Source organism: Mesocricetus auratus, unplaced genomic scaffold (genome assembly GCF_017639785.1).
Source record: "Mesocricetus auratus isolate SY011 unplaced genomic scaffold, BCM_Maur_2.0 Super-Scaffold_6730, whole genome shotgun sequence".
NCBI lineage: Eukaryota > Metazoa > Chordata > Mammalia > Rodentia > Cricetidae > Mesocricetus > Mesocricetus auratus.
This window is the reverse complement of record NW_024429184.1, coordinates 87,708,871-87,723,008: the sequence shown is the minus strand read 5'-3', so window position 1 is coordinate 87,723,008 and position 14,138 is coordinate 87,708,871. Positions and strand designations below refer to the sequence as shown.

Here is a 14,138-nt window from a genome sequence, read left to right as displayed (position 1 = left end):
TAGGCTGAGCTAGTTCCAGGACAGCCTCCAAAACTACAGAGAAACCCTGTCTTCGAAAAACAAAAAACAAAAAACAAAAAAGATCGTCTAGGGTAGTAGTTCTCTACCTTCCTAATGCTGCAATCTGTTAACCCAGTTCCTCATGTTGTGGTGACTCCCAACCAGAAAATTATTTTTGTTGATACTTCCTAACTGCAACTTTGCTACCGTTATGAATCATGATGTAAATATCTGTGTTTTCCAATGGTCTTAGGTCAACCCTGTGAAAGGGTCATTTGATCCCCAAAGGGGTTGTGACCCATAAGTTGATAACTACTGTTCTAGATGATAATGAAAAATAATGAATTAACAACACTAATCTGGAATTCCTTAATCAGCATTTTCCTCATGGTGACTTAGTATGCAGTGTTCAGCCTGCATGTGTGTCTGCACACCAGATCTCATTACAGATGGTTGTGAGCCACCATGCGGTTGCTGGAAATTGAACTCAGGATCTCTGGAAGAGCAGTCAGTGCTCTTAACCTCTGAGCCATCTCTCCAGCCCCATGAGTTAGCACTTTTTTTTAAATGTTTGCTCAGTAGTACACTAAAGTAAAACGATAATGACATAAAGTCCCCAGACTTGGAACATAGCTCAGAGCTAGAGCCCTCTCCTAACATGTGCGAGACCCTGAGTTTAATCTTTGGCAAAGCAAAGCCAACCCAATCGTGTCTTCCTGAAAGAGTACATGGGAACGCCAGAGTGTTGGTGAGAGCCACCTCAAAGCATGCTTAACTATAGAGAATTAATGTGTACAGCCGAAATAAGGAGGAAAACTTTTTTTTGGGGGGGGAGATGGACAGCAAGACAACATGGCTGATCAAGCTGAGGAGGAAAACTTTTAAGGTGTGTATTGGCAAGACTCAGACGTTCTAAGTAGGGAGGGCTTGGGAAGAGAACACCACAGAAACAAAGGGATTACATGATTTGCACCTTGGCTAAATAATGTTCAAGATAGATTTGAATATGTCTGTATTCTGGTAATTTCTTTTAGATTTTTGTTTTTAATTTTATGAGTGCTTTTGACTAAGAGTAAGTATGTAGGCCGCATGCACACAGTGCCTGAGGAGGCCAGGAGAGGATAGCGGATCCCCTGGGACTGGAGTTACAGACAGTTGTGAGCCACCATGGAGGTGCTGGGAACCGAACCCAGGTCTCTAAAGAGCAGCCAGTGCTCTTAACCACTGAGCATCCTCTCTAGCCCCTCCAATCATTTCTTTTTCAGTGTCGGCATTTGAACTCAGAGCACCAGGGCCTGGGTAAGTTATATCACTGGGCTACATCCTCAGTCACTCCAAGTGTAATCTGTCAGGAAGAGCTCAGCAGACCTAGCTAGTGGCCACTCTTGGCTGCCCCTGTGTTGTCTGCTCTAACAACACAACACAACAAACAGTAAGTCTCTGAAGAAAACCTTTATTGCGGTTGTATTAGTGAATTAATGACACACCTGTCCCTGCTTTCTCATGTAGTTCTGGGGTAATGAATGAAACAAATGTCCATGGGAAATGGACAAGGAGCAACTCCAAAAGTTTTTTGAAATTCCTCTCCTGTTGGGAGATTGGTTTTTCTCCCAAAGTTAAACAAACAAACCCTACTCAGGTATTGCAACTCTCAAAGACTATTTTTAACAGCAGAGTCTTTTATTTTAGGAAGGAAGGGCGGGAGGGAGGAAGGAAGGGGAATATTTGAAGTATGGTGGCTCAAACCTGTAATCCCAACACTGGGTGGGAATGGAGGCAGGAAGATCAGGAGTTCAAGACCAACCTCTGTCATATATTGAGCTTGATATTATCCCAGGTTTCATTGAAACCCTGCTAAGGAAGAGAAAAAAAAATTAAAGGCTTGTGCCACCATGCCTGGACCAAAAATAGATGTTTAAAGGGTAAGGGAATTATTTCAGCAGTAAATCACATACTTAATACCCTGGGTTTAATCTCACACACACACACACACACACACACACACACACACACACTCACACATACACAGATACCCACTACACATACAGACATACCACACAGACAGACAGACAGACACATACACACACACAGACAGACACATATACACACACATACCAGACTCCCACACACACAGATAGACAGACAGATATCACACACACACATACACACACACAGACATGTCACACACATCACACAGACATACCACGCACACATACAGACACACAGACACACCATACATATACCACACACAGACACACACACACACACAAATACACACTCCACTGGCTGCGATAATGCAGGCCTATAATCCAGTACTGGGAACCTGAGGCAGGATGATGAAGAGTGTGAGACTAGCCTGAGCTACACAGCATGAATCTATCTCAAACAGCAAAAGAGTAAGACCACTGCAGGACAAGCCTGTAGGTTTCCCCCAGGTGGTCAGTAGGGTTGAAGAACAGGGTGGAAACACTAGACTAGCTACCCACTCAGAGTTATCCTGGGGGGTGTGCCTCCCTCCCAGGGCCGGGCCATTCTTGGCTTTATCACTTCCTAGGAATGATCCTTGAGTCACTGAACAAGCAATTGGCAAGTACCTCCTGTTGGCCAGAAACTGGGTTAGGTCGCATGTACACAACAAATGGGGTTCAGAGCCTGTCCTTGGACAGCTCAAAGAGGTTGAGTCCCACTTTCCAAACTTTAGGCAGCATTTAGTGGTTCAGGCTGTTCATAAAAAAGTATAATTTCTTTTGTTTTTTTAGACAGGATTTTTTTGTGTAATAGCTCTGGCTGTTCTGGAACTTGCTTTATAGACCAGGTTGGCCTCGAACTCACAAAGATCCACCTGCCTCTGTCTTCCAATTACTGGGATTAAAGGAGTTCACCATCATTGCCTGGCAAAAGTATAATTTCTGAATCTTGCCCCAGAAAAGCCCACTCAAGAGGCCTGTGAGCAGGCCTGGAAACTGGCCCCACATCAGCATGAGTCTGTCAGGAGAGACAGACCATCAAATCCAGCAGCTACAGAGCTTGATGAGCAAGGCAGAAGGACTTCTGAGCTTTGGGAATGTGGGAGGCGCACCCAAGGGCAGCCCTGGGAACGGCAGGGCATACCTACAGAAGCATGAGACAGGCTCTCAAGGACAAGTCACAGCTGTCTGGCATGGGGTGGCACAATGTATTCAGCCAGGCTGATAGGAGGCTGTGAGACCAGTCAGGAGGGGCTCTGGTGCCGTCAGGAGGCATGACAATGACAGCGGCAGAAATCCAGGCTTGTGGTTCATTCCATTCTCGCCCGCCCCTCAGGGTGACCGCTACTAGGAAAGGAAAGGATTTATTTGGCTTACACTTACTGTTTAGGAACTCAAAACCGGCAGGAATCTGGAGGCAGGAGCTGACACAGAGGCCATGGAGGGGTGGTGCGTACTGGCTGGCTCAACCTGCTTTCCTGTAGAACCCAGAACCACCAGCACAGGGATGGCCCCACCCACAGAAGGCTGGGCCCTCCACCATCCATCACTAATTAAGAAAATGTCCTACAGGCTTGCCTACAGCTGCATCTTATAGAGACAGCTTCTCAGTGGCAGCTCCCTCCTCTCTAGTCAGTGACTCTAGCTTGTGTCAAGTTGGCATAAAACTAGCCACCGGAGATGCAGGCTGGGAAGTCAGTGGACATGTTCCCAGGGAAGGTTCAGAGAAGAGGGGAATATACAAAGGAATCTGGGAAAGGTGTTCTTGCTACGTGGAGAGTGAGATAGCGAGAGAGGATGCAGACACTGAAGTAGAGAGCAGCAGTGATGTAGGACATGGGGCTGAGCGGCCCTGAGTGGGCTGCGTGGTCCTGGCTGAATGAGAGGTGCTTCAGGAACCCCTTACACGAACTGTGGACTATATAAGCAATTAAAATTAAACAAGAGCCAGTGCGGGGCTTCACTCCCGTCATCCCAGCACTTGGGAAGCAGAGGCAGGAGAATTGCTGCAAGTTTGAGGCCACCAAGGTCTTCAAAGAGATTTCCAGAGCAACCAGCATTAAACAGGGAGGCTCTGCCTCAAATAAAACAAAAACAAAGAGATGGACCCCAGTTCCTTTCCCCATCAGATCTAGTTGCTGGTCTCGGTTTTTGTACAGCGGGAAGACTATGCCAAAGCTGTCTTCTCTGAGATGTAGTTTGTATACAGCATGAGACCCAGATTCAAACAAGCCTGAACTCTTTTTGTAAAATGGGGTAATCTGGGAATTAGAAAAATGATTGTGAAGTTCTAGGCAGCTGTAGCAATTGCTGACTAAACAGTGGTGTGTGAGGGTGGGAAGAGGGTTCTCTGGTGTCCTCTGAGGGCTTTTGGTTTGAGGAGCTGTTTTTGTCATTGTTTAAAGTGGCGTAATGAGTAAAGGGACCCTCATCTAACATTTGGTCTACAGTTAGAAGACATCACAGGAAGGAAGGGACACGAAAAAGGGCAGCTCTGAAAGAAGAAACTTGTGGCTGATGTACGACTTATACCCATGTGACTTGATTGATAAAGACTTTTGTGTGAAGTGAAAAAAAAAGAAAGAAAGACAGGGAGAGAGGGGAGACAGACAGACGGACAAACACAAGAGAAAGCATATGCAGGACAGGTTTGAAGCATAATTGCACCAGAGTTATAGAGGAACATAGTGGCCCCCAACACAGTGATGTCCAGTGTTGCTCCACATGGGTTTAGCATGAACTTCTCATTCACCCTTTGGTTTCTACAAATGAGCTTCTGTAAAGGGAAACCTTTTCCTTGAGAGAAGCCTTCCCGCCAGCCTGGTTCTAGAGCCACATCAGTCCCAAATAAACACACAGGAGGCTATATTAATTGTGAAGCTGTTGGCCTTGCTTGTTTCTTACTGGATAGCTCTGACTTAAGTAATTACCCCATAATTGTTAGTCTAAGTATTTCTCTTACCAGAGAATAGTTCCAGGCTTCCTACCCCATGGCATTACATCTTGACTCTCCGTGTTTCTCCTTCCCAGAGTTCTCCTGGACTCCTAGTCCCACCTATCTTGGTTCCCTATTGACCCAACAGTGCTTTATTGACATATACATAGGACTTCACCCATCAAGCTTAGTACAAATGTATTCATTTTTATTAATTGTACTGGAGATGGAACCCAGTGACTTGTACATGTGAAGTAAATACTCTACCATTGAGCAACTACAAATGAGCTTTCTTGTCCAGGCAAATGACTCTGGTTCTTTCTTGGTTTGTTTTTTTTTTTTTTGTTTGTTTGTTTGTTTTTTGTTTTGCTGGGATTAAAGGTATGTGCCACCATCATCTGACTTACTTTTTATCTTGAGACAGGGTCTACTAACTGAGTTACCCAGGCTAGCCTTGAATTTTCCACTTTCTTGCCTCAGTCTCCCCAGTAGTTGTGATTACAGCCTGCTCCAACAAGGTTGGCTTTTTTTTTTTAACTTTGTATTTAACACTAGCTATATAGTCCAGCCTGGCTTCTAATTCTCCACCTTTCTGCCACCCTACCAACTGCTGGGATTATAAGCATGAGCCACCATACCAGTACAAGACGTGATCAATATATTTCTCTGAAGTTCCCAGAAAAAAAGAAAAGTCATACCTTGCTAAAGACTCCAAGAACAACCAACTGAATTTAGTGCTTATGGAGAGTTAAAATGTTGCAGACTAGAACCAAATTATCTTGGCCTATTTTTAGTCCCTGTTTATCTGTGTGTTTGTGTGTGTTCATGTTTATAGTTGCACATATGTAGGCACATTTGTGGGCACATGAACTTGTGTTCAGGAATCTCTTGCCAAACTGTAGCTTGTTGTTAGCCTGGTTAGCCACCTTGCTTGCTAGATTCCATGTCTACCTCCAGTGAGCTTGGATTATATGTGGGCTGCCATACTTACCTGTAGGGGTTTCTGTATAGCATTGACTATCATCATTACTCACCCAGCTGCCCTTCTGAAGACTGTCCACTCATGTGTCTGATCAGCCCTTACCTATCAAAACCTTTACAGAATACCCTATAGCAGACCACTGGCTTTTCACCAATCCAAATGCTAAAAATGCTCTATCATCTAAGACCTATAGCTGAGTTCCGGACTTGCTCCGATTCCTGCTTACTTAGAAAATACCACGATTTGTGCCTTTCTTTGTTCTGTAACTAATACAGTTTCTTGTAACCGCATCCTCAGCGGGACACGTCTTTCAGAGCAACCTTAGTCATTGTTCCTGGATCATGATGATTTATATTTGGCTCAAAAATAAACTGGGTCTTAACTCGCTCCGAGGCGAGAACTGGTTTGTGTCTACAGGATAAAGGCTATTAGCTCCATTGGAGCAGCGCTCCAGTTACTGGTAACTCTAGGACGAAGTCCGCCTTTGTCCCCAAGCCTTTTGCTGCTGCAGCACCACGTATTGTTCACCTCGAAAGCATTTGCGAAACCGGCTACTTCAGTTTCCTAGGGGTGAGGGCTCTGTCCTGGTAGTCTCTCTAGTGGGGTGCCTGTGACGCGCGCGTCGATAGCATTGGGGTTTCAAACCTACTCAATACCCAGGCTGTTTTTTATGAATTGTGATCTCTGCTTTGTCCACAACATTCCCGTGTGGCTGGAAAGGGCAGGGGCAGAATTTGGACGGCTTCAGAGCCTGGCGCTGCCATTCGTGGCTGCGCACTCGCGCAAGTCCCTGCAGCAGCATTGCTCTGGGTACCACCCGCCTCCCACATCCCTATTTTTAGCCTCTGCAGCCCGGGCCACGTGACGGAGGAGGCGGTACAGCGGGCGCCCCGCCCTCGTGGCGTCGCGCAGCATCCCGCAGAGCGACTAGCCCGCGCCTAGGGCCTGCGGCTGCCGGGATGAAGATCTGGAGCTCGGAGCACGTGTTCGGGTGAGCGGGCTGAGGGCTGCGCTGGGAAATGCGTGGACGAGGCCAGAGCCACGCGCATCTTCGGGGAGGGGAGGGTATTGGAAGAGGCAAGCTCTCTGGGTTCGGGATCGCGGGGCGGGGAGCGGCGGCAGGTGCGTGTCGCAGGCCTCTCCAAACTCAGCCGCCCTGTGCAGGCTGCAAGCTGCGCCGCGGGGGCGTTGCGATAGGTTCCGAATTGCACTGCGGGTGTCACAGACCGTGCCCGAGGGGCTTGAGCCCGCGGGAAGACTAGATGCGAGGAAGGCATTTGGGGAGTTTGGTCCTGAATACCTGTGCATACTGGCGCCTCAAAACCCCCGGAGAAACCGCGAACTGCCTCAAGTGCCCTCCAGACTCACGCGCGCCTTCCACCTTGTCATTGAGTGTTTTAATTAAAAAAAAAAAAAGATTTTTGAGAATTTCTGATCCTGCTTAGAGAACCCTTTCGTTCTGAGCGGGGATGGGGGTGGGGAGACTGCATGAAACAGAATTGTCATCCGTTGTCTTTTAAAGTGTTGCGTTTTAATAAAGATGTATCACCTGGTTTCAGAACTTCCGACTTAGTTTTTGATGGTGTTGGGGATCGAACCCAGTGTTTCGAGCCTGCTTGAAAAATGTTTCAGCACCACCACAGCATCCACCTTTGAAAAACAAAACAAAACAAAACAAAACAAACAAACCCCAACTTGCAGCCCTTGTGAAGGAGGTTCCCCCAAGATGCAGGCATATTTTGTACTGTCTGAATTCAGAGAGGGGGGAAGGGAAGACATTAAGTATCGGGGATCTCAGAGTATTGACTTGGACCTTCTGAGAGCTGCCTCAGGGGCCCTGAAATGTTGACTAACCCTGAGAGTGGTGACCTTTTTTTTTTTTTTTCAAGACAGGGTTTGTCCTGGAACTCTGTAGATCGGACTCGCCTTAAACTCACAGAGATCCGCCTGCCTCTGCCTCCTGAGTGCTGGGATTAAAGGCCTGAGCCACCATGGCCTGGCCAGTGTTGACATTTTTGATCATTTTTGCACCTTTTTTTATTCTATTGTTTTATAATTTATAATTTTGCAATCTCTAATGTGTTACCATTTTAATGCGTGTTCTAGAGTTTTTCTTGGGTCCGCCCTCTCTCCCTCCATTCCTCCCTCCCTCTCTCCCTCTTTCTTTCTTCCTTTCTTTCTCTCTTTCTTTCTGAGACGGGCCTGGAGCTTCCTATGTAGACCAGGCTGGCCCCCGAGCTCTGCTTCCCCAGTGCTGGGATTAAAGGCGTGCGCCACCACAGTTGGCCCTTTTTACTATTCTTTTTTTTTGGGGGGGGGGGTTTAAGACATGGTTTCTCTGTGTAGCTTTAGAACCTGTCCCAGAACGAGCTCTTGTAGACCAGGCTGGTCTTGAACTCACAGAGATCCGATTGCTTCTGTCTCCCAAGTGCTGAGACAAAAGGTGTGCACCACAACCGCCTGGCGCCTTTTTTTTTTTTAACTATTCTTAAAATTACATTTAATTAATTATTTGTGGTGTGTGTGTGTGTGTGTGTGTGTGCCTCAGTGTGCAAGTGATAGTCAGGACCACATGGGGGAGTCAGTTCTTAATTCCTGCCTCATGGATCAGGAGATCCAACTGAGGTTTGATGGTAGGCATCTTTAGCTGCTGAGCCATCTTGTTGGTCCCAAGATACCCATTTTAAAATGTATTCTACAATTCTGGGCTGGGGGGATGGCTCACTGGTTAAAGTGCTCTACGTGCAAGTGTGAGGACTGGAGCTTGGATCATAGGAACTGGTAAACGTGAGTGCAGCAGCTGTTGGATCATAGGAACTGGTAAACGTGAGTGCAGCAGCTGGCCTGTGATTCTAGCTTGGTTAACTGGAGATGGGGATGACTGGAGCAAGCCAGCTAGCATAACTACCCTTCCTTAGTGAATAACATGTAAGAATAACCAGCTAGCATAACTACCCTTCCTTAGTGAATAACATGTAAGAATAACCAGCTAGCATAACTACCCTTCCTTAGTGAATAACATGTAAGAATAACCAGCTAGCATAACTACCCTTCCTTAGTGAATAACATGTAAGAATAACCAGCTAGCATAACTACCCTTCCTTAGTGAATAACATGTAAGAATAACTAGCTAGCATAACTACCCTTCCTCAGTGAGTAACATGTAAGAATAACCAGCTAGCATAACTACCCTTCCTCAGTGAGTAACATGTAAGAATAACTAGCTAGCATAACTACCCTTCCTCAGTGAGTAACATGTAAGAATGACCAAAGTGTTCTCTACATCAGCCTTGGGCCTCCACAAGCATGTACACCCTAGTGCACCTATGCACACCACACATGAAAAGAGAAAAGAGTTAAATGTATTACACAATTGAGTAATTTTTAGTGTAGTTACAAAAAAATGAGTTTTTGTCAACTGTGCAGCCATCACCATGGTGCCAATTTCTGTTATCTTCTAAAGAGATAGATAATGAACTTGGTTATCTGAGATCTGCTTCCCATTCCACTGATCTGTTTCTGTAATTTTTTTCCTGGATATCCTATGTAAATATGTAAATAGTCATCATTATGTGACATTCTGGGTCTGGTTTCTTTTGGAAAGTTTTTTTTTTGCTTTTTTATTATTTTAATTTTAAATAGCTTGTTTTACATGTCAATCCCAGTTCTCTCTCCCTCCCCTCCTCCTGCACCCCCCCCACCATCTCCCCCCGCCATCTCCCCCCCACCCTCCCACCCTATCGCCATTTCCTTCCACATATGGGATATCTAGAGTCTGTCATTTCACTCAGGGCAGGGTCCAGGCACTCCCCTAAGAGTCCAGGCTGAGAGAGCATTCCTCTTTGTGTTATGGACACACGATGTCTGTTTGTATGCCTGGGATAAACACTGATCCACTGCCCATGGCCCCATAGGTTGCCCAGGCCTCCTCACTGACTCTCACATTCAGGGGGTCTGGATCAGTCCCATGCTGGCCTCCCAGCTGTCAGTCTGGGGTCTAAGAGCTCTCCCCTGTTCAGATCAGCTGTCTCTGCTGGTTTTGCCAGCCCATTCTTTGCCAATTTGCTCATCGCTCCTCTCTGTGTCACTGGGTTCCTTGGGTTCTGTTCAGTGCTTATTTGTGTGTGTTTGCCTCTGCTTCCATCAGTCACAGGATGAAGGCTCCAGGATAGTTATAGACATCAAGTTCACTATCAGGAATGGGCATTCGAGGTGGTCTCTCCACTATTGCTTAGCTTGCCAGTTGGTGTCATCCCTTTAGATCACACTGCCCGGCAATTGCATATTTTTTAAAAAATTACTTAATTGTGTATTTTTTATGTGTGAGTGCTTTGTTTGCATGTACACCTGCATGCCAGAAGTGGACATCAGATCCCATTACAGCTGGTTGTGAGCCATTGTTTGAGTGCTGGGAATTGAACTCAGGACCTTTGGAAGAGCAGGTGGAGCCATCTCTCCAACCCCTTGGTTGTATCTTTTAGTAGTTACAATATCAGAGATCTGTGTAAACTGGCATAGCACTTGTACACTGTATACAGAAAGCCATGTATACTGTAACCCAGCGATTAGGAAGGAGGGGCTTGAGGCACTCCTTGACTGTGTACAGAGACCCTATCTTAAAAAACAAGCATCCGCCGGGCGGTGGTGGCGCACACCTTTAATCCCAGCACTCGGGAGGCAGAGGCAGGCGGATCTCTGTGAGTTCGAGGCCGGGCTGGACCGATAGCCTCCGAAACAATACAGAGAAACCCTGTCTCGTAAAAACCAAAAAACCAAAAAAAGCATCCGTCTCTGTGTTGTCATTAGACATTTCAACTGAAATTTTAAAATATTCATTACAATGAGCAATAATACACCTTTTTTGGCACAGGGTCTCATGTTGTCCAGGCTGGGTCGCTGTGTGAGGGTGACTTTGAATTTCTGATTCTCCTGTGTCCATCTCTGGAGTACTTAAATGACAGGCCATGTGCCACTATGCCTTGTTTTAAGTCTATACTGTTAACAATTTAAAGTAAAATTTTGGATAAGGATGGTAAAATGCTTGCCTAGAATGTGTGAAACTCCGGGTTCAATCCCCAACACCATAAAGTTGATATGGTGGTACATGCCTGTAATCTCAGCATTTGGGAGGTAGAGGCAGGAAATTCAGGAGTTCAAGGCCAGCTGAACAAATATGAGACCTTCTCTCAACAATTAAAAAAAATTAAAAACTTAACAACTGGATGATATTAAAAACTAATATCCATGACCTCCGGATTTCTGTAGCTTGATTCTCTTATCTACTTCTGCATCCGGTGTTTTGCGATATATTGCCTTGGTTGAGGTGTGTGGATAAAGTCCAGCCTCACGCAGATAGGGGGGCTGGGAAAGCTAAGTATATCTTCGTACCTTTACTTTACTGCTATGACCAGAAAATGATAGCTTCTTTAAAATTAATAATATAAAATAATATAAAAAGAACAGAAAAACCAGTGCTGAGTCAATTTCTACCTCTTGAGAGACCTGCACCCATCCTTTGGATGTGTATGCTCTTCAAGTTTGTAGTATGGGGCAGTTATGCTCATGGTAATGGATACAAGGTTTCTAAAATTCCAGCTTTCATTCAAAAGCTCGGGTTTTATCTTTGACAACAAACACGAAAGATGCTTGCCTTAAGGTGACAGGCTCACTCCCTCCCTTAGTTACCCAGAAAATAATTGCCAGGTCCCCAAGTTTGAGCAAAGGGTTTGTGCATTGTTCTTGCAAGGGCAGGCTGTGGGTGGTGAGAGGCAGTGGGGAATTGGGTGGGTTCCCAACACCCCACAACCACCCAATATACGGAGGGCAGCCTGAGAATGGCTTGTTCTGCACAAGTATTTCTGGCACACAGCCTGTCCTCCTGCAGATTGTCAAAGAGTCCTCAGAGGTCAAGTGATGATAAAATTAACCACTTTGCCATTTCATCACTTCACTCCTAAGAGAACCCTGAGTTGTTTCCCTGAGTGCATGTGTGAGCAGCGGTGACCAGGCTGTGGTTTGGAGGCTGGCCTGCATTGCTGGGAGAGTCCAGCACTTTCCCCCATTGCTTTAAGAGTCATCACTGTTAATGTTGATATGCGAGAGAGCTAGCAGTGTCCCAAACACACTGTGACAGCCACCTCCTAAGAGGGTCCAGAGCCCCCAGGGTGTCACCCATACTCCAGAACCCGCTGGAAGTAGGGTATAGCTGAGCTTTTGGTCCTGTGACTGCCTCTTATCCACCCTTCCCCGAAACTTTACCTCTGCACCTTTTAGAAATAAGCGATCGGGGAAAGAGTCAAGTTCTGGACACATGGTGCGTCTCCTGGGCTAACTGGTCCTCTTACAGCTTGCCTGGTTTCACGTGCATTCCCACCTTTGGCCTTTCCCCTGGATGATTTAGGCAAATCTTGGACATCAGTTTCTACCACCCTGCTTTGCCTAGGGCTTGTTCTCCTTGGCATGTGTGATGGCTGACCTTGGTTGTTGACGTCACTGGGTCTCGAATCCACTCAAGTGTAAGCTGCTGGGCATGCCTGCGAGGGATTTTCATGATTGGGCTATTTGAAGTGGAAGGTTCACCCTATAGCCACACAGATCAAAGGACGTGGAAGAGGGAAGCTTTGCATTCTGTCTGCTTGCTGTCATCCCTGCTGGCAAGTTCATCCTTCCTGTTGCTATGGCATCCCTTCACCTGTTCTCCGGGATTCCAGCACAGCCTGAAGAGCAGCAGCTTTCCCGGGAGTCCTCCAAGCCATCAACGCCAGATTCTCAGCTTCTCCAGTGAGAGACAGCCATTGTGGGACTATCCAGGCCACATCGTAAGCCAATCTGATAGATCCCCTTTAATATATATTATATATTATTACACACACACATATATATATATAATTAGTTCAATATATGATATATATTAGTTCAATATCTATATTATATCAGGAGGTCAAGGCCAGATGAGCAAATATGAGACCCTCTCTCAACAATTACAAAAAAAAATTTAAAACTTAACAACTGTATTTTCCAAAAACTGGAGGACTGGTACTTTAAAAGTAATATCCATGACTTCTGGATTTCTGTAGTTTGATTCTACTATTTACCTCTGTATCTGGTGTTTTGCAATATATTGCCTTGGTTGAGGTGTGTGGATAAAGTCCATCCTCACACATGCAGATAGGGAGCTGTGTGTGTGTGTGTGTCTATGTATATATGTAAACAATATTTTATTATTATATATTTATAGATTATGATATATTTCTATATAATAATATATGAATTATATATTATATTTAATGTATGATTGTTATATATAATAAAATAATTCAAAAATATTATACACACACATATCTATTCTATCAGTCCTCTTCCTTCAGAGAACTCTAATACAGCATGGAAGCCAGCATTCAACCTTTCACCTGCTCCCTGTGGTTCCAGGCAGACTCTGATGGATGCTCGGGACCATTCTAGAGTGGGTGGCAACAGAGGCCTCCCTTCCTTGGGATAGGACTCAGTCGCACTGTGTCTCAGTGGACAGCTAGGACTCTGCTGGTTGAGAGTGGTCTCCATCCAACTCCTCATCTGCCTAAACTTGGCAGACAGCGTTTTGTGCACTTGCCGCTTTTGCAGGCAAATGACCCAGCAGATGTTCCTGCAAAGAGCTCTTGAGCCCCCAGCTAGCCATGCTCTTTTCAACACCTAGTGTCTCCAGGCATGCACGCTGCCTGTATCTTAGTTTTCTTCAACCAGGGGGTGCAATAATGACTTTTGTGCCTAGACTTTGCCACTTTATTTTATTTTTTGTTTTTTGAGACAGAGTTTCTCTGTGTAGCCCTGACTGTCCTGGAACTCACGCTGTAGACCAGGTAAGCTTCAAACTCAGGTCTGCCTGCCTCTGCCCTCCCTGCTGGGATTAAAGGTGTGTGCTACCAAACCCAGCTGGACTTTGTCACTTTAAAGATTCCTGGCAGTTTGCAACTGCCGCTAATTCCAGTTCCAGGGGACCCGATGACCTCTTCTAGCCTCATGGGGCACCAGACACACAAACATACATGCAGGCAAGACTTTCATACACATAAAAAACTTGAATTGCTTCAGACCACGTACCACTTAGAAGTTTGAAAGAAGTGCAGACGCTTCTGTCACATCCAGAGTGCAGGTTGAAAATATCGTCAGTCAACAATGCTGGAGCAATGGCTCGGCAGTTAAAAAGCATATACTGATCTTGTAGGGGACCTGGGTGGGGCTGCTCACAACTGCCTGT

The 14,138-nt window shown here is 45.8% G+C and overlaps 1 protein-coding gene and 1 long non-coding RNA gene across 4 annotated transcripts in view; one reads left to right on the top strand and one right to left on the bottom strand.

Annotated features, from left to right (window-relative positions):
- Positions 1-14,138, top strand: part of Prelid3a (PRELI domain containing 3A) — a 29,862-nt gene that overhangs the window by 7,354 nt on the left and 8,370 nt on the right. For 2 of the 3 annotated variants that reach the window (XM_005074643.4, XM_040741669.1), the window contains exon 3: positions 6,727-6,875. In XM_005074643.4, coding sequence (XP_005074700.2) covers positions 6,727-6,875 — 149 coding nt within the window. Of the gene's footprint in view, positions 1-6,726; positions 6,876-12,582; positions 12,703-14,138 lie in introns of those variants that run through there. The other variant, XM_040741670.1, reaches the window with a different exon arrangement.
- LOC121138829 lies at positions 7,397-14,065 on the bottom strand. The gene is made up of 3 exons (XR_005875691.1): positions 13,982-14,065; positions 12,360-12,724; positions 7,397-7,534 (listed from the first exon to the last, which is right to left on the bottom strand). It is a non-coding gene; the product is annotated as an uncharacterized LOC121138829 (long non-coding RNA).